Source organism: Erinaceus europaeus, chromosome 19, assembly GCF_950295315.1.
Source record: "Erinaceus europaeus chromosome 19, mEriEur2.1, whole genome shotgun sequence".
In the NCBI taxonomy this organism is placed as follows: Eukaryota; Metazoa; Chordata; class Mammalia; order Eulipotyphla; family Erinaceidae; genus Erinaceus; species Erinaceus europaeus.
The window spans coordinates 48,760,011-48,780,949 of NC_080180.1; the positions used below are offsets into that span (position 1 = coordinate 48,760,011).

Sequence of the window (20,939 nt, forward strand, 5' to 3'; positions counted from 1 at the left end):
AGAGACAGAGAGAAGTTGAGAGTGAATGGGGTAGACAGAGAGGGAGAGACACCTGCAGCACTGCTTCACCATTCGAGAAGCTTCCTGCCTGCAGGTGGGGACCGGGGACCTGAACCCTGGTCCTTGTGCATTTGTAGCATGTGCATTCTATCAGATGTGCCACAGCCAGGCCCCTGGAATTTTACATTATTGCTGCTATTTTTTTGTTGTGGCTGGGGCTTCATCACTCTGGGTTGACTTTTCTTTCTTCAGACAGAGACACAGAAGGAGAGATACAGAGAACACAGCAAGGAGTATTCCCCCAGTGTGGTGGGGACCAGGCTTAAACTTGTATTGTTGCCATAACAAATAGGCTTCCTCAAAGGTATGCTCTTTAAAAAAATCTTTTTGTTATTATATTTTATTGGATAGAGATAGCCAGAAATTGAGAGGGGAGGTGGTGGCAGAGAGGGAGAGACAGAGCGACGCCTGCAACCCTGATTCACCACTTGCAAAGCTTTCCCCCTGCAGGTGGGGACCAGGGGCTCAAACTCGGGTCCTTGTGCACTGTAATGTGTGCACTTAACTAAGTGTGCCACCACAGTCCCTCCAGGTGTGTTGTTTTGCTGGCCCCCCAAATGGAATTTAAACAGGTGAAGAGATATTCTGTGAGAATATGTAAAGAGTAGTCTGGGAGGAGATGGAGCAGACAGCACTGGGCTCTCAAAGATGAGGTCCTGAGTTCTATGCCCAGCATCATGGAATGTGCCAGAGTGATGCCCTGGTTCTCTTCCTCTCCTCATCCTCTCTCTAATAAATAAATACATCTTTAGGAAGTAGCCTAAGGAAAAAAATATACGAGTAAGGAAAAAATGAAATATGGTCATGCTGATCAACAGTCTATTTAGAATGTTAGGGAAAAGAGATTAAAAGGGAAATTATGGCAAAAGGTCAATCCACAGAATATATAAATTTTATTTATTTATTCATTCATTTATTTATTGCCTCCTGGGTTATGGCTGGGGCTCAGTGCTGTCATTATGAATCCACCACTCCTGGTGGCCATTCCCCTGCCTTTTAAATTTTTTTATGTCTGCCAGGAGCGGCAGATTCTTTTTTTTTTAATATTTATTTATTTATTCCTTTTTGTTGCCCTTGTTGTTTTATTGTTGTAGTTATTATTGTTGTTGTTGATGTTGTCGTTGTTGGAAAAAACAGAGAGAAATGGAGAGAGGAGGGAAAGACAGAGAGGGGGAGAGAAAGATAGACACCTGCAGACCTGCTTCACCTCCTGTGAAGGGATTCCTCTGCAGGTGGGGAGCTGGGGGCTCGAACTGGGATCATTACGCTGGTCCTTGCAATTTGCGCCACGTGTGCTTAACCTGCTGCCCTACCGCCGGACTCCCTCCTTCACCTTTTTATTGGATGAGACAGAGAGAAATTGAGAGGGGAAGGGGAGAAAGACAGACACCTGCAACTCGAGAAGTGGACCCCTTGCAGGTGGGGGCCAGGGGGCTTGAACCCAGATTCTTTCTCTGGTCCTTGCACTTTATACTATGTGCATTTAACCGGGTGTACCACCACCCAGGATCCCAAAATATGTAAGTTATAATACTATGAAATAGTAGTGAATTTTTTTTTTGCCTCTAGTGTGTTTAAAATATTTCTTTTGCTCAAATTAATTATTACAATTGAGGACCACAATTTAGCTGAAACATATCCTTTTTTTTGTTTATATTTGTTATATTAGTGCAAAAATCAGCTTTGTGACATTAGGCAAATTATTATTTTTTTAAATATTTTTTATATTTATTTTATTTATTTATTCCCTTTTGTTGCCCTTGTTGTTTTATTGTTGTAGTTATTATTGTTGTTGTCGTTGTTGGATAGGACAGAGAGAAATGGAGAGAGGAGGGGAAGACAGAGAGGAGGAGAGAAAGACAGACACCTGCAGACCTGCTTCACCGCCTGTGAAGCGACTCCCCTGCAGGTGGTGAGCTGGGGTTCGAACCGGGATCCTTATGCCAGTCCTTGTGCTTTGCGCCACCTGCGCTTAGCCCGCTGCACTACAGCCCGACTCCCATAGGCAAATTATTATAACTTAGACATTATATCAAGTAAAAATCTCATTAGTTTGAATCCAAATGAAACGCTATTCAATGAATGAACGAATCTTAGAGATGTGAGCATATTTTCTTCTGAAGTATTTTCTCAGTAGGAGCTTACCTATATTTGCAGAATTTCCTTTGTCTCCACTTCTTGTATATGCCAGATCTTCTAAGCGGTAAGTCACTGAGCCACTGGGTAGATCTACCAAAGAAAGAAAATTGAGGACACACACACACACACACACACACACACACACCCCTTCGTATACAGTATAATGTCCTGTCATGGAAATGACATAGAACAGCTCAGTTTATCAAAATTCAATGGTCCCTTTGGGGAGGGATTTCTTTTCAGCAGTCAAGATTGGATGTACATTTCTTAAAAATATTTTATTATTTTTATTTATTGGATACAGACAGCCAGAAATTGAGAGGGGAGATACAGAGGGTGAGAGACAGAAAGACACCTGCAGCCCTGCTTCACCACTTGCAAAGCTTTCCCCCTGCAGGTGGGCACTGGGGGCTCAAACCTGGGTCCTTCTGCATTGTAACTTGTGCACTCAACCAGGTTATATATATATGAATATATTTATGAGGCATACATATATGCTTTTGAAAAATTCCATATTTTTAAATGGAGAAATTTAAAGAAATGTGAGTAGGAGACAGTGCTTATTGAGAGGCTTGTATCATTCTGATTGTACCTGCATAACTGCTAGGAAGGAAAGGACACACAGTGCTAATCAACAGGTGGGAAGGACATTTCTGATGTTTCTGATGACTTTGACATGGATTCTGTTAATGGTCTTCAAAAATACATAATGTAATTATGCCAAACAATATATGTACAATGTAAGGCTTAAAAAATCCATAGCCCATATATTGAATATTTTTTTCACCAGGATTATGCCTGCACTATAAACTCACTGCTCCCAGTGGCCATTTTTACCCCTTTTTTAATTTTTATTTATAGGACAGAGAGAAATTGAGAGGGGAGGGGAGGTAGACAGGGACAGAGAAAGAGGCTTGAACTTGGGTCTTTGCACATGGTAGTATGAGTGCCTAACCAGGTGCTCCATTTCCAGACCCCTTGAATACATTTCTTATACTCTAAAATCTTTGTTCAGACTACAAATACACATCTCATCTTCATGGGGGACAAGATCTTTATAGCTACTTACTAGCACTGAGCAGTAATTAATATGATGTGAGAAACCATTCAGTAAGGAGGACACACACACATACACACACAAACACATATACACACACAAATCAACAGGGCTAGGGAGACCGAATAAGAGATATGTAAAAGACTCTCATGCCTGAGGCTCCAAGATCCTATGTTCAATCCCCAGCTCCACCATAAGCCAGAGCTGAGCAGTGCCTCCCTCCATATCTGTGTCATCAAAATAAAATAAATAAAATATTTAATTAAAAATGAAGAACATACAAAACCAGTAAGTTCTCCTTATTTTGAATTGAAAAGTCCTTCTAATCAAAATGCAAAAAAAAACACCCAATTATATACTATATTTAAATATATTTTTGTAAGCTGAAAAAAGTTAAAATCAGGCCACAAAGCTTACAGTGCAGTGCAAATTCTTTGAATACGGAGTCAGTTCTCACTTTGAAGTTCTATGGATATTGTGTATGGATTTTGGTTACCAAGATTTAGTTGATTCACATCAGTTTCTATCAAGAGGCTTCCAACTTCAGTCACCAGTTTTATCAACTGTGGGTAATTATTATTTAATCCATACACAGTAAAGTATATCCTTCTGTGGACTCCTGGTAACCCAGTGATAAACCCATTTGAAGTTGTGTAAGAATGGAACACAGACAGAGAGATCTGGTCAAGGGGGCTTAGTGGTAACACACCGGTATGAAGCAAAGGGACCCTTGCAAGGATACTGGTTTGAGTCCCTGGCTCCCCACCTGCAGGAGGGTTGCTTCACAAGCGGTGAAGAAGGTCTGCCGGTATCTATCTTTCTCTCCACTCCCCCCCCATCTCCCTCTTCCCTTTCAATTTCTCTGTGTCCTGTCAAATAAAAATGGAAAAAATTGCCTCCAGGAGCAGTGGATTAGTAGTGCTGGTACTGAGCCTCAGCGATAACTCTGTAGGCAAATAGAGAGAGCGAGAGGGAGGGAGGGGGGGAGGGGGAGAGAGAGAGAGAGAGAGAAAGAAAGAAACTGGTCAAAAAAGATAAAAGTACAGTAAAGAAACAACAAGAGTGGGGGCTGGATGGTAGCATGGGTGGTGGCAGTGGGTTAAACATATGTAGCACAGGGACTGGTGCAAGGATCCCAATTCAAACCCCCAGCTCCTCACCTCCAGTTCAAGCCCCCAGCTTCCCCACCTGCAGGGAAGTCCCTTCACGGGCTGTGGAGCAGGTCTGCAGGTATCTATCTTTCTCTCCCCCTCTGTCTTCCCCTCCCCTCTCGGTTTCTCTCTGTCCTATGCAACAGCAATAATAGTTAACAACAACACCGATAAACAACACGGTTTCTTTCCTTCCTTTTTTATTTCAAAACATTGAAAAGGCAAAGGATAAAATGTTGGGGAATTATTCAATTGTTAAAGAGGTTATTTTCACTTCCTAAGGCTGAATCTCTAGAAGACAGCTTTCTAAAACTCTCTTGCCAAGTCAAATATTCTATTCATGACTATTTCCCTTAATATACTTGCCTTTTCTGGACTTTCTGCTTACCTCTCCTAGAGTGTTACATCTGCTTCCAGTTGGGATAAAAATCATTTCTTAGCAATCTTGTCTCTTAAAATTCTAGCTACCCACTTTGTGATGGCCCACCACTCCCTCTGATGCAGTCATCAAGAAAAAGTCAAGATGACTAGAATTGCGAGATCTGTGTTTTCCTCTATGGATCCAACCTACTTGGCTGTCAAGCCTGAGCAAAACCTTCCTCTGCACCACACCCATGCCCTGACCTCAGATCAGTCGCAACAGCATTTTCTGCCAAGGCGCCCTACATAACGGCCACATCACTTCATCTACACACCAAAAACTAACGCAACAAAGATCAGCAGTGAAGCACTGGAGAGGATAACTGCTCTGGTGGAAAACACCATGTAGAGAAAATGAGCATACACCCCTTTCTTTAACACTTTACATTCTTTATATTCTATTTACTTATCGATAGAGACAGAGAGAAATTGAAAGGGAAGGGGGAGATAGAGAGGGAGGAAGAAAGAGAAACGTCTACAGCTCTGCTTGACAGCTTGAGAAGCTTCTCCCTGCAGGCGGGGAATGAGGGTTTTAATCCAGATCCTTGCAAACTGTAACTTGGGCACCCAACTGGGGGTTCCACTACCCAGCCCTGAACATGCCTTTTACATCATCCTCTATCTTGGGTAAATTTGGTGAAGCCAACATGTCCAGTTCATAGATGGAATCTTCCTTAAAGCTTTCAACATGTTCTCCATTAATGTGGATATCAATCTGAAACAAAAAATCATGTCAAGAAATGAGAAAACACAATTTATGCTGAATCAAGTCTATGTTTAAATTAAATTTAATTGAAATACTAGTGGGCCAATCCTTTACTGCCATCTTAGAACTCCTGCTTCTGAAGCTTTTCTGGAGCTGCACGGAGTAGACTGCTTTATCATTCTTCTTAGTACAAAAGAAAGAAATGTATAACCCCTGGGAGTTGGATGGTAATGCAGCTGGTTAAGCACAAGGACTGGCATAAGGATCCCGGTTCCAGTCCCCGGCTCCCCACCTGCAGGGGAGTCCCTTCACAGGAGGTGAAGCAGGTCTGCAGGTGTCTATCTTTCTCTCCTCCTCTCTGCCTTCCCTCCTCTCTCCATTTCTCTCTGTCCTATTCAACAATGACATCAGTAATAACAACAATAATAACTACAACAACAATGGAAAACAACAAGGGCAACAAAAGGGAAAATAAATATTTAAAAAAATTAAAATAAAAAAGGCAAAAAAAAAAAATGTATAACCCCTTTCTTGTGTGTCTTCTGGAAAAGCATCCTTCTCTCAGGAACAAGGGCCTCTGCTTGCTACCAGTGAGGACAAAGCGAGAATGAACTCAGGTAGTCTGGGGCCAAGTAATCTGAAGCACTCAAAAGTTAATGGCCGCCAGGCAGACAATGGATTCAAAGACCCTTTGTTGTTGTTGTGTTTTTTTTTTTTTTTGCCTCCAGGGTTATTGCTGGGGCTCAGTGCCTGCACCATGAATCCACTGCTCCTGGAGGCCATTTTTTTTTGTTCCCCTTTTGTTGTCGCCTTGTTGTGGTTATTATTGTTGTTGTTGATGTCATTCATTGTTGGATAGGACAGAGAGAAATGGAGAGAGGAGGGGAAGACAGAGAGGGGGAGAGAAAGACAGACACCTGCAGATCTGCTTCACCGCCTGTGACGCGACTCCCCTGCAGGTGGGGACTCGGGGGCTCGAACCAGGATCCTTTCGCTGGTCCTTGGGCTTTGCGCCAGGTGTGCTTGCTTAACCCGCTGCACTATAGTCCGACTCCTGCTGTTTTTGTTTTTTAATAGGCTAATAGGAGGCTGTCTTATCAGCACAATCTCCCTGGAAGAGTATTTCCAGCTTCTTCACCCTGTCCTCCGAGAATTCAGTCAGGTTTGAAGTATGCTTTCTCTCAAGTGCTAGGACCTTTCTGTGCCATAGGCTACAGTAACTTGTAAATTTGAAAAAGTAAAAAATAAAATCAAAACTGAAAAAAAAAACAACAAAAATTAAAAACCTGAATGACAAAGCTATATCCATTAGAGAAAGTGAGTCGGCAGCATTACTCCGCACCTAGAAATTGCCAGGTACAAACAGTGCTATTTACAAGCAAGTTCTATATGAAGTTTTAATCTCCTTCCAGCAGATAGAAGAAAGAAGAGGACAGGACCAATTAATTTTAGTAGGTTAAAATAACTTGTTACTAAAATCAAGGAAATCTCCATTGTGATCGATATAAAAATCACTAATAAAACACAAACTAAATTAAGAAATGTACATTATGACTAAGTTGTAGAGTGTGTGTGTGTGTGTGTGTGTGTGTGTGTGTGTGTGTGTGTGTGTTGCCTCTGAGGTTATTGGTGAGGCTCGGTGCAAGCATTACAAGTCCACTGCTCCTGATGCCCCCCCCCCCCCCCTTTCTGTTTTATTGGATAGGACAGAGAGAAATTGAGAGAGTCATGAACTCCAAATAAGTCAGCTGACCACAAAAGTTAGTAAGGTTAGGGAAAAACAAACAAACAAACAAAACCAAACAGACCCACATAATTTTCATGACTGCATATGCTTTAGTTTTGTTTTTGATATTCTTAGAATGTAAGTCCTCTGAAAGATGTGAATTAATTCTTGAATTAATTCTTTCTGGTAACTCAGTGTATTCATAGTTAATTATTAATGCAACCACTTGTTCTAAAAGTACGCCTCTCCCGCACCCATTTCTAAAAAGGCCAGAAGCTGTTTACATATTAACACACAATTCAAAGGCACCCTACAGTGCTTAAGCTTTAAATAAAACAGATTCTAGAAAATAGTTGATGCTATCAGGGACCAGTCCAGTCATGTGCTAGATTAACAGCTCCCACTGCTGGGGGGGAAGGTGTGTTCTAGAACTTTCCATTTCATTCCAGGCGCTGGCCCATGAAGTCAGCAGGACAATGTCGAGAGTGTAGACTTTGGAGCCTCTGTCCCTGAACTGCCAGTCATGGCTACGTACCTATGGCAAGTCAGTGAATGTCTGAGTTTCAGTTTCCTCACCGGAAAAAAATAAGGGTGTGTGTGTGGGGGTGGTGGTGGTGGTGGTGGTGCAAGTGATGCTTATCTCTTAAGTAAGAATGCAGTGAGCTTACTACAGAGATACAGCAGTCAGAACAGAAGTGGACACAAAGGGCTAAATAACCACTAGTACTTGCCATTTGACACTCCTCCCGTCGCCCTGTAAAAGTCCTCCTTCTAGGGGCTAGGCGGTGGCACGCTTGGTTGAGTGCACACATCGCCATGACCAAGGACACAAGTTCAAGCCCTCAGACCCACCCATGTAAGACAAGCCTTATGAGTGGTGAAGTGGTCTACTAGGTGACTCTCTCTCTCCCTCTTCATCTCTCCCTCTTCTCTCAATTTCTCTTCATCTTATCAAATAAAGGGAAAGAAATGGCTACTAGTTGGGGGTAGGTAGCTTAATGGTTATGCAAAAAGACTCTCATGCCTTAGGTTCCAAAGGCCCAGGTTCAATCCCCAGCACCACCAGAAGCCAGAGCTGATTAGTGCTCTGTTAAAAAGAAAAAAGAAAAAAGAAAGAAAGAAGTAAAGAAAGAAAAGCCACCAGGAGCAGTGATTTTATTGAGAAGACATCTCACCTCAGTGATAACCCTGGTGGCAATTACAAAAGAATCTTCTTCCTCTGAAACACATGCCTTTCCAAGTTACTATCCTCCACTTTTTATTTTATTTTATTTTATTATTTATTTTTAATTCTTTTTTTATTGGATAGAGTCAGCCAAAAATCAAGAGGAAAGGGTGAGACAGAGAGGGAGGGAGACAGAGAGAGACACCTGAAATACTGCCTTACCATTTGCAAAGCTTTCCCGGTGCACATAGGGACTGGAAGTTCAAATCCAGGTCCCTTGCATTTGTAATGTGCACTCTGTCCACTGTTTTTATGGTTCTAGTTACTCCCTGGATATACCAGAGATTTGAGGACATGGCTTGATTTCTTCCTCTCTTCCCCAACCCTGCAGTGACCCTGCTTCCTTCAAAGGTTCATGTGAGGGATCCTTCTGATCCCTGGGGTCTTCTTTTTTAACTCCAGGGACCACCTCCACATAGATGTGATCTGCTCATCCCCACCATTCCAGTATCTTTAAAGATGTATTGCTGATATGTTAGGAGATGTGGAAATAATGAGAGGAGGGAGAGAGCTTTGGCATCTGGTGGTGCTCGGGGTTGAACCTGTGGACACTGGAGCCCCAGGTGTGCACGTTGTTCTCTAACAGGCTGCATAGCTCTTCAGTCCTCTTTCTCCCTATTATGCCAAACAGCCAATTCACCTGCAAAACCTTATACCACATTACTTCACGTTCAGGGGAAAGGCCCCTGCTATCCCTGCTTCCCTCTCCAGCTGGTTTGTGTTTAACAGTTTCAACAATGCCTTTAACTATTTGAACTCTCCCCTCCACTCCCCTCCTCTTCATGCAGTTTGTTAGCAATGAAATTCTGTCCTTGACATTTTTTAACCTTGTGACAAAGAAATGTAGAAGCACTCTGGCTACTGTGACAATCACTTTTTTTTTTGGGGGGGGGGGGAACCTAGAAGTTTTCAGAAATACTTGTGGCTTCTGGAGTTTTGTATTCAATGTGTGAAGGTTTAGAGAATGTCTTTCTTTTTAATTTATTAAATTAGAACGATTTCTCTTGTTTTCATGAGTATATGGTTAATTTTAGACTAAAGGTGACTGGCCAAGTGCAATAATCTCTTAAAGTGAACACTTTAAAGGAGACACTATCCAGTGTAATCTTGTGACTCAGAGCAGAAAAAATGATATGCGGCAATCTGCAGCCAATTTATCTGAGTAATCACAAACTTGGCATAGAAGCCAGGCGGATCCAATTAATTAGGAGAGTGAATCATCAAGCAATAGAAACAATCAGGTAGTTAGGAACACCCATTTCCCTTCCATTAACAGTTTTCCTTTTGAATAAAATAAGTGGTATGGTTACAGAGGCTTGTCACAACTAACCTTTTAAACACACGTGCGCGCACACACACATGCGCACACGCATACACGCAGGAACACGCACACAGACACTTGAAAGGAAACTTAAGCTACCACTATAACAGATTAAAGGTTTTCTCTTACCTTAATCTTCTTTTTGGGGTACAGGAAGAAAAATGGTTTTAGAACGGAAGATCTAGAGATAACAAGCCAAAGAGGGAATAATAATGAACATTCAATTTACCAATCTGGCAGCCAGAACAGAGGAGGATGGGATGCCTGGTCTACCTTGACTTACCATTTGCCCATACACAGATATCCAGTCTATCTACATTTTTTTTTCTGATACTATTTAGAAGCACTGAGATTTTTTTTCTCTTCAATAGAAATGCCCCCGCCCTGGAGTCAGGCAGTGGCACAGTGGGTTAAGCGCAGGTGGCACAAAGTACAAGGACTGGCATAAGGATCCGGGTTCGAGCCCCTGGCTCCCCACCTGCAGGGGAGTCGCTTCACAGGCAGTGAAGCAGGTCTGCAGGTGTCTATCTTTCTCTCCCCCTCTCTGTCTTCCCCTCCTCTCTCCATTTCTCTCTGTCCTATCCAACAACGACATCAATAACCACAACAATGTTAAACAACAAGGGCAACAAAGGGGAAAATAAATAAATAAATAAATAAGAAAGAAATGAGACACACCAGGATTGTCACTGGAGTTTGGTACCTGTACAACCCCATTGCTCCTGGTGGTTATTTTATTTTTTTCTTTTTCTTTATTTTGATAGAGGGTGAGAAAGGAGGGAGAGATAGAAACAGAGTCGAGACACCTGCAGCATTGCTACATTACTCCTGCAGCTTTTCCCATGCAGGTGGGGAATGGGGGCTTGAACCTAGGTCCCTGCGCGTGCCTATGTGTGCACTCTACTGGGTGTGCCACCACTTAGTCACAGAACATGTTTTGATGTACAGGACAACCAAGCTTAGAAGCTGTAATGCACAAAGAGCTTAAGGCGGATGGAAAAGAGGCCTGTGTATCTGGGGCAGAGTGAGTGCCTGGGGAGTGCATGAGGAGGAGAAGGTGGACACTGAATAGAACCTGCCTGACTATTTCCAGAACTTTGGTTTGCACACCCAGGGAGATCAATAAAACACTTAAAGCATTTTATCTAAAAAAAAAAAAAGAGTTTGGAACAAAGGAGTGATTATCACCCGCCTCCCATGCTTAAAAGATCACTCTCTCTTTGAGAAAAGTTGCTAGTAGGAAGAAAAAAAAACCTGGGAGATTGTCAGAATAATTCAGGCCAGGGGCTGGGAGGTAGCACACTTGGTTGAGCACACAGTCACCATGCAGAAGTACCTGGGTTCGAGCCTCCTTCCCCCTCACCTGCAGGGGAGATGTTTCATGACTGGTGAAGCAGACCTACAGGTATCCTTCTTTCTCTTTCCCTCTCTCTCCCCCTCTTTCCTCTCAATTTCTCTCTGTCCTATCAAACACAATAGAAAGAGAGAAAGGAAGAAAGGAAGGGAGGGAGGGAAAAAATGGCCACCAGGAGCAGTGGATTTGTTGTGTAGAAGCTGAGCCCCAGTGATAATACTGGTGGCAATAAATAAATAAGCAAGAATAATTCAGGTCAGCAATGGCAGTGACCGGAAACAAGGAGACATCAGTGGGGGGTGGCCAGAATTCTGACATGTTAGAGACAAAGGTACAGAGCTATTGCTGGTAGATTATCTATGACACATGAGAAAAATTCAGTGAAAGCCAAAGGGTTTGGCTTGGAGTTTTTACTGAGAAGAGAGGGAACTGGTTGGATGTGCTTGGGGCAGGGGTTCAGTTTGAGCCATACTGAGCTTGAGATGTTAACTAGGTATCCAGAGGGAGTTGCTAAGTGAGTATGAGGGTCAAAGGAGACAGAGCAGTTGGAGAAATAAAATGGAAAGTCATCAGCATACAGATGACATTCAAAGGTTAAGGACAGGAACAGAGTCCAAAGACCTTTTTTTTAAAAATCTTTATTTATTCCCTTTTGTTGCCCTTGTTGTTTTATCGTTGTTGTAGTTATTGTTGTTGTCATTGTTGGATAGGACAGAGAGAAATGGAGAGAGGAGGAAGACTGAGAGGGGGAGAGAAAGACACCTGCAGACCTGCTTCACCGCCTGTGAAGTGACTCCCCTGCAGGTGGGGAGCTAGGGGCTTGAACCGGGATCCTTGTGCCCATCCTTGTGCTTTGCGCCATGTGCGCTTAACCTGCTGCGCTACCGCCCGACTCCCCAAAGACCATGTTTTGAAGCTTTCAGTGTTTAGAAGTCAGGAAAAGGGGGTCCAGCAGAGGAATAGGAGGAGTATTAAAGGCATCCACAAAAAGGCAGAGTCTCAGACCCAAGTGAAGAACGTATTTAAAGGGGCCAGGTGGTGGGGCACTGGTTAAGTGTACATATTACAGAGCACAAGGTTGGAGCCCCTTGTCCCTGCCTGCGAGGGGGAAAGCTTTTAGCATGGTGAAGCAGGGCTGCAGGTGTCTCTCTGTCTCTTTCCCACTCTATCTCTCCCTCCTTTAAATTTATCTGTCTCTACCCAGTAATAAATAATTAAATAAAATGTTTTAAAAAGAGAATGCATTTTTTTTCCTCCAGGGTTATTGCTGGGCTCGGTGCCTGCACCATGAATCCACTGCTCCTGGAGGCCATTTTCCCCCCTTTTTGTTGCCCTTGTTGTTGCAACCTCGCTGTGGTCACTATCATTGCCATTATTGATGTTGTTCATTGTTGGATAGGACAGAGAGAAATGGAGAGAGGAGGAGAAGACAGAGAGGGGGAGAGAAAGATAGACACCTGCAGACCTGCTTCACCGCCTGTGAAGTGACTCCCCTGCAGGTGGGGAGCCGGGGGCTCGAACTGGGATCCTTATGCCGGTCCCTGTGCTTTGTGCCACATGCGCCTAACCCACTGCGCCACCGCCCGACCCCCAAGAGAATGCATTTTTAAAAAGGACAAATGATCAATGGTGTCAGATCATGTTCAGAGTCCAAGGAAGGCAATCATGACATGCAAAATCAAGGTGACTGACCACCAAGACAAGGACAGTCTCAAGGTGTGGTGGGAGTGATGCCCATCTTCCAGAGGGTTCATGAAGGAATAAAGAAGAATAATCAGAACAGATACTCTGGACCAGCTTCATCTAACCTCAGACATAAAGATAACTCATTCATTCCTGATAAAGCAAACAAATGCACCTTGGAATTCAAGCCTCCGACATATCATAGCTTATCTCAAAAGACTAGAGCAGAAAGCAGCTAGAAAATTCACTGACATGCACAGATCTGCTTGTTCTCCATTGTCCAGACAGAATTTATCAAGAGAGCAGAATTAAGGATTCTGGCAGGAGAAGCATCAACCAACATGAGGTGCCTACTACCCCCGAACTGCATTATGCAAAGCCTTAAAGTAAGTCCTTTGGTCAATACATTGAATTTCCCTATTGTCCATGAGTCGCTGGAAAAGCAAGTGCACTCAATTTCCTTCTAGTCTCTAGGGAAGCCACTTATCTCATGAGGACTTTAACCCCAGGGATCACTCAGTTCATCTGTCTGATTCATCCAAGATTAGTCAGCATAGGTCATTCTCAGATAAGGTAGCTTATGGTACAAGAGCCAGGGCAGGCTGTCTGTCATTCCCAGGGGAGTTTCATCAACAAGATGTACCAGGAGGCGGCTGGGTGCTGGCACACTTGGCTGAATGCACACATTATCATGTACAAGGACTGGGTTAGGGGATCCCACTCCCCCCACCCGCAGGGGAGTCACTTCACAAGTGGGTGAAGCAGGTCTGCAGGTATTTATCTTTCTCTCCCTCTTAATTTCTCTCTGTCCTATCAAATAAAATAGATGGGAGTGGGAGGGAGGGGAAAAAGGCCACTGACAATGAGCCCCAGCAATAACCCTGGTGGCAACTGAAAAGAAAAAAAATATGCACCAGGAGAAGGGGCCTGGCATGCACTCCCATGCTCTTGGATCTGGGTTCAAATCCCTGAATCCTAGAGGAGAACCCATAGGGTGGAAGCTTTGTGTGTGGTAGAACAGTGCTGCAGGTGTCTTTCTCTCTGTTTTCTCTACTCCTCAATTTTTAAAAAATATTTACTTATTTATTCCCTTTTGTTGCCCTTGTTGTTCTATTGTTGTAGTTATTATTGTTGTTGTGGATGATGTTGTTGTTATTGGATAGGACAGAGAGAAATCGAGAAAGATGGGGAGACAGAGAGGAAGAGAGAAAGATAGACACCTGCAGACCTGCTTCACTGCCTGTGAAGCGACTCCCCTGCAGGTGGGGAGCCGGGGGCTCAAACCGGGATCCTTTCGCTGGTCCTTGCACTTTGCACTACCCCCTCAATTTCTCTCTATCTCTCTAAATAATAATAGTAGTTATTATTATTATTATTATTATTATTGAGACACATCTCTGATTCTTTAACTGTTCTACTCTCACTATTCTTCAGAAAACTAGGCTGATGGAGAAAAAAAAAATTAACTCTGATATGTAATCAGGAAACTTACACTTTTGGACGACCTCCCACTGCTGCTGTCAAGCCAGGTGCTAGAAAAAAAAAAAAAAGAACATAACTAAAACAATGTCCTTCTTATGCTATAAGAATTTGAGAAATTATTACACTATGAAATTATTATATACATTGGTTCACAATAGCAGAGGATCAAATTTCTAACACAGAGTACTATTTACTGTTCAGAAAATACAGATTAAAACAAGGTCCAGAATTCATAAGTAGGAATCAGGACATGCAGAAAGAGTTCAACAATTGTAATTTTTATGGGCTAACTTCCAGCAGTTACCACAGCTGAGAAAGCAAAGCAGTGAGAATGAAAGCAATTGATTGTAACATCTATTGAAGCAAATTGTAATTGGTTGATAGAGTCTTCTAACTGAAATATTTAATTCATAGAGTTAACTATTTTAACAGCCGACAACAACAACAAATATTAACATTCACTGTAGGAAATCTTTTCCTGGTTTTTTTTTTTTTTTTTTTTGAGGAAGTCTGTTCCAAAAATCATAATGGAACTAGAATTCTTAGACATCTGCTTAAACCGAACTTTTAGATTTGAGGCAGAGTAGAAAAAAACAAAACAAAACAATTCTTCCTTTTCTGTGCCCAATCACACGCTCTAGTGGATTTATAATTTAGTAAACACAAGAAAGAGAAAAACAAACAAACAAACAAACAAAACCTATGTAATCTAGCAAGTTGAATTACCAACCATGGGTAAAAGACAAACAAAAAATGTCTCAAAGTTATGGCAAAGAGAATAATGTTAGAAAACAATTAAGAATTAGCTTATTAGCATATGTTGACTGTTTATTAGGTGTATACACGCAACACTATAAGAATTGTACATGCATTGTTACTTCTCTCCTCCTCCTCCACCTCCTTCAATTTAAAAGAGGGCTGCTCAGCTCTGGCTTATGGTTGTGCAAACTTCTGTGCTATCTCCCTGGCATGCACGACCTTTTAATTTATTTTATTTTATATTGCTCCCAGGATGATCACAGGGGCTCAGTGCATGCATGACAAATGCAGCATTCCCAGTGGCCATTTCCTCCAGTTTCCCTTTTCCTTCTTTTATTTGATTAGACAAGAGAAAAATTGAAAGGGAAGGTGGAGATAGAGAAAGAGAGACACCTGCAGCACTGCTTCACCACTCATGAAGCTTCCCCTGCATGTGGGGACCAGGGGCTTGAACTCAGGTCTTTGTGTATGGTAATGTGTGTGCTCTACCAGGTGCTCCACTGCCTGGCCCCTGCACTACGTTTTTAAAGATTAAAAAGTAAGGAGAGAAATAAAGACACTCCTCTCAGCCTGTGCCAGCCATGCCCTTTCCCTTCTTTCACTCACCTGTCTGCTACAGGCTGGAGTGGCCTCTCCTAGCCCCTCAAGTCCGCCCTCCCTCTCATGCAGTCACACGGCCCTGGGCAGGCTTCACTTCCCCAGACGAATTCTTCACTAACAGATGCTCATGCATTTTCGAAATGCTGCAAGCCGCATGGGAAAACTTCTGCATGAACTCTGCCCTGCTGATAATTTTTATTTTTTTACTGCTGATAATCTTAATATGCTCTGTCTATTAACAAACACCATCAATCTGACTTCTGTTTATATTTCTTGCCTTCAAGTCTCTCAATTCTATTATCCCGAGATCTTTCTGCCTAGAGAAAATGGCAACGAAGGCTCCCTGTTCTATGACATAATGGCTACAACACACAGTAGTTTGTAAGGTCTTAAAAGCTAAGGGGGTCGGGTGGTGGCACAGTGGGTTAAGCGCATGTGGCTCAAAGAACAAGGACCAGCGTAAGGATCCCGGTTCGAGCCCCCGGCTCCCCACCTGCAGGGAGGTCGCTTCACAGGCGGTGAAGCATGTCTGCAGGTGTCTATCTTTCTCTCCCCCTCTCTGTTTTCCCCTCCTCTCTCCATTTCTCTCTGTCCTATCCAACAACAAACGACATCAACAATGGCAATAATGATAGCCGCAGCGAGGCTACAACAACAAGGGCAACAAAAGGGGGAAAAAATGGCCTCCAGGAGCGGTGGATTCATGGTGCAGGCACCGAGCCCAGCAATAACCCTGGAGGAGGAAAGAAAAAAAAAATAAATAAAATAACTTTAAGGAGGAGAGGCTTGATGGTAGTAGTGCCCTTTGGATTATTATGGGAAAGAAACACAGCAATGGCCTGCCCATTATGTAGCCTTGGCCATTTGAGAATCTCCCTTGCCAGTACATGTCCTGTTTTAAAAAGAAGGGAGGAGCCAGGCAGTGGTACAGCCAGCCGAGTGGGCATGTTATTATGTGAAAAGACTTTGGTTCAGGCCCCTGGAGCCCACCTGCAGGGGAGAAGCTTCACCAATGGTGAAGCATTGCTGCAGCTGTTTCTGTTCCTCTTTCCCTATCTCCTCCTCCCCTCTCAATTTCTCTGCAATATAAAATAAAATTAAAAATCATTTTAAAAAGGAAAAGAAAATTGGGTCTTGTACATAGGAGATTAATCCCACTCCTGAGTTGCATTATTATTATTATTCAGTAGGGAAACAGAGAGACATCACAGTACCAGTGTTTTCCCCACTGCTGTGGCACCTCCTATGTGGCACTGGGGCTCCAACCCATGACAAGGCATACACTCTACCTGGTGTGTCACCTCCTCAGCCCTAATAATGCATTTTAACTTTATTTTTGATTACTGCCTAGTGATGTACCTTCAACATATCATTACACTTGACATCTTGCTCTGGAAAATTAATCTGGAGCCACTTTTGTCCTTAACTGCAGGAATCTGGACCCTAGATCTGTGTGCAGAGCAGGAATCTCCATTCCCGGTAACTTTCAGTCTTGGTTCCACTGACTTCAACTACATGTTTTTCATTATTCTATTTCCTTTATCAGAAGCAGAGGGATATTTCCACCCAAGCAAAGGGGAGAACGTAACAAACTATTAAACCAAGGACCTTTCTGAAAGTGTGTTCCAACACACTTAATAGGTCAGTCATAATATTTATATAATACCCAAGCATTTTGAAATCTCAAGCTGCCTTAACCATCTGTCAATTCAGTGTCAAACTCCGGTCATATTCATGTGAAACAAAGGTCAACAGAGGGTTGTTGTATTCTTTTGCTACTAGTGAGAACTTCTATAGTGACCGAATTCTGCTTAAACTTCCAGAAGTAAGTCCTTATTTACACTCCTATCCTCTAAGTCTCATGGGACTTTATGATTGTTAACAGGTAATGAAGAAAAGTGAAGATGACAAAATAGAATTTAAAGTATTATTATTATTTTGTTGTTGCTGGGGCTCAGTACCTGCACAACTCTACCACTTTTTCCCAGTAGCCATTTTTTAATTCTTCTTCTTTATTATACAGACAGCCAGAAGTGGGGAGGGAAGAGGGAGATAGATAGATAGGCAGAAAGAAAGATAGATAGCTATAGGGACAGACAGACTTGCAGCACTGCTTCACCACTTGCAAAGCTTTCCCCTGTCAGGTAGGGACAAGGGGCTCGACCCTGGTCCTTGTGCATTTTAACATGCGCACTCAACCAGGTGCACCACCACCCAGCCCCAGTAGCCATTGTTTTTCTTTTGACAAAGGCTGATGGTGGGGAGCTAGAGACAGAGATGAAGAGATATACCTGTAACAGAGCTCCACCTCTTATCAAGCCTCCCTCCACACAGGTAGGGACCTGGGACTTGAACCCAGGCCCTTGTGCATGGTAACATGGGCCCTCTACTGGATATGCCACTACCTGGTCTCTATATTTAGAGTATTTCTAACAGCCCAAAATATACACAATGGAGTTTGATATACACAAGCTTAACATAGATTATTAATAAGAATTTATATCTAAAGCTGATATCCAGTATGAGTGTAGCGCCAATTCACTTCTTTCTCTGTATCTAAAATAAGGTGAGAAATGAGCCTGTCAAATGTTGCTAAGGTGCTGGGTCTAAAAAGAAAAGCTGACTTGGGGCCAGATGATGGCACACCTGGTAGAGTGCACATGTTACAATATGCAAGGTTCAAGCCCCTAGTTCCCACCTACATGGGGGGAAGCTTCTTAAGTGCTGAAGCAGTGCTCCAACTCTCTCTCTCTGTCTCTCCCGCTCACTCCCTCCCACCTTCCCTCCTTCCCTATTGATTTCTCTTTGTCTCTATCCAATAAGTACATATTTTTTTAAAGAGCTCAATTATTCCTATCAGTTTATTGTTTAACCTCATAACTAGTATTTTTGAGACACTCGTATCTGTTTCTCCTTGCAAGATATTTGATTCTTTAAAATGTTACCAATCTATATCAGGATAATGAATTGTATGAAATTATTTCACCCTAGGAGCCATCACACCAAAGAGGAAGGATGTAAAATTATAAATTCAAATCATGACAAAGGAGAGGATCCACTTGGTTTCATTTTTCTGAGTTTTCCTGCTATTATTTGAACCTACTTCACTTGTCCACTCATTGAGCACAATGTCTCAAGCATCTATGACCAGCCAGGCACTACTCTCGGAGAGCTGGTACTGACAACTGCTCTGAAAGCTTGTATTGTAGAAGTGAAAGACAAGGAAGACATTACAAGTAACTAATGTCACTGCAGATGGGCCAGTATTATGATAGAAGGGGGGTAAGAGGCTGGAGAGCATCCAGGGGAGATGCTATTTCAGCTGGGGTGTGGAAGGTTGGCTTCTCTGGGGAAGTCTCTAAGTGCTGAGATGTTTGGTTTGAGCTCTCCAGCGATATCAGCAGAAAGTAGAGGCCTGATTGGCATGTTCAAGGAATGAAGGGTGAGAGATAGGAGGTGAGGGCAATGGGTGGGCCAGAACTGCAGGTGAGGTTCTGTGGCCATGCAAGGACTTTGTATTATGCCCTGAGGGCAGTGGGGAGATCACTCTATTGAGAGCAAGCATATGCCGGAAGCTGCAAAGACAGTGGCTGCAGCAAGTTAGAGACTTCTCACACCCATCAGGCAAGAGGACAGCAGAAGAGAATGGAGTTTGGTACAGGATGGCAGAAGTGACTGTAATGGGAGGGAGCAGTGATAGCATTGTGATTTCTAACTCTAGGGAAGAAATCGAGGCAAGAGAGGCTTCCTGCTTCCTAGTCTCTAGTACTTTTTATTAAAAAGGAAACTTGTAGTAGCTAACAATAAGCACCACAAAGCACTGTTCATATCTGGCTTATGGTGGTGCTGGGACTTGAACCTGGGACTTGGGAGCTTTAGGTCTTAATGACTTTCTGCATAAACATTACACTATGTTCCCAGCCTGCAGTGTTCTCTCTTAAAAATAAAAAGTCCTGTTTCTCTAAAAGCACATTATTCACTGACAGCATTTCACCAATTTATTATAATTGGACGTGACCCAGAGTATCAGAATCTAAGGCTACTGTTGGGAATATATCAAATATACTAGGCCTTCTTATGCTGTACTTATTTAGATACTGACATGCAAAAACAGCAAGCCATTTTTATTTATTTAAAATATAGTATTAATATTTTAATGAGAGAGAGAAATAAAGGTAAAAGAAGACACACACAGAGAAAGACAAGAGCAGGGAGTTGGGCGGTAGTGCAGCGGGCTAAGCACACACGGCGTGAAGCACAAGGACCGGCATAAGGATCCCAGTTCAAGCCCCTGGCTCCCACCTGCAGGGGAGTCGCTTCACAAGCAGTGAAGCAGGTCTGCAAGTGTCTATCTTTCTCTCCCACTCTCTGTCTTCCCCTCCTCTCTCCATTTCTCTCTGTCCTATCCAACAACAATGACATTAATACCAACAACAATAAAACAACAAGGGCAACAAAAGGGAATAAATAAATATTTTTTAAAAATTATATATATATAAAAAAAAGAAAGACGAGAGCATTGCTCAGCTCTGGCCTATAGTGGTATTAGGGATTGAACCTGGGACCTCAGAGTCTCAGGCATGAAAGCCCTTTACATACTAAACAGCAAACTATTTTAAAGTTCTCCAAAAGAGTTCAAAGTGAATCAGACTTCACTACAAAAACATTGTTCCTTGAGGCCTGGAGCTTAAACTTTAGAAAGAGCCGTAGCTGACCACAGCTCCATCTTTATCCTTGTTTTTGTATTTTTAGAATGGTTCCTTCACTGAAAATAAGATCAAATTTTCAGGAAAACAACATTAAATCGCTCAATTTTCTAAGGCTTTTGTGAATGTGTCACAAAGAAAGGAAGGAAGGGAGCGAGGGAGGAAAGAAGGAAGGAAGAAAGAAAGAAAGAAAGAAGGGAGGGAGGGAGGGAGGGGTCATTCTCAACTAAGGAAATGTCATATAGGGTCGAGCAAAATTTTAATATTGAAGTGTGATTAAATGTACAACTATGAACTAACATAGTGTTTCTAAATACTTTGCTTTATTTTTCCTTTTGATAGATACAGAGAAATTGAGGAGGAAGAGAAAAGTGAGGAGAGAGAAAAAAGATACCTGTAGACCTGCTGAATTCACTGCCTATGAAAGGAAGACCCTGCAGTGAAGAGCTGGAGGCTCAAACTTTGCACTTGGTACTATGTGCACTTAACCCAGTATGCTACCCCCTGCCCCAAAAAACATTTATTTTCACTAATTCCTAAATAAATAAAA

The 20,939-nt window shown here is 42.6% G+C and overlaps 1 protein-coding gene across 3 annotated transcripts in view; it reads right to left on the reverse strand.

The window, feature by feature from the left end:
- Positions 1–4,590: 4,590 nt before the first annotated feature.
- LOC107522863 (uncharacterized) overlaps positions 4,591–20,939 on the reverse strand; it is a 66,078-nt gene continuing 49,729 nt past the window's right edge. For 2 of the 3 annotated variants that reach the window (XM_060178922.1, XM_060178920.1), the window contains exons 14-17: positions 14,335–14,374; positions 9,935–9,986; positions 5,427–5,542; positions 4,591–5,333 (exon numbers count right to left, since the gene is read on the reverse strand). In XM_060178922.1, the coding sequence (XP_060034905.1) occupies positions 5,303–5,333; positions 5,427–5,542; positions 9,935–9,986; positions 14,335–14,374 (239 nt within the window). In that variant the 3' untranslated portion in view covers positions 4,591–5,302. Of the gene's footprint in view, positions 5,543–9,934; positions 9,987–14,334; positions 14,375–20,939 lie in introns of all 3 variants that reach the window. The other variant, XM_060178921.1, reaches the window with a different exon arrangement.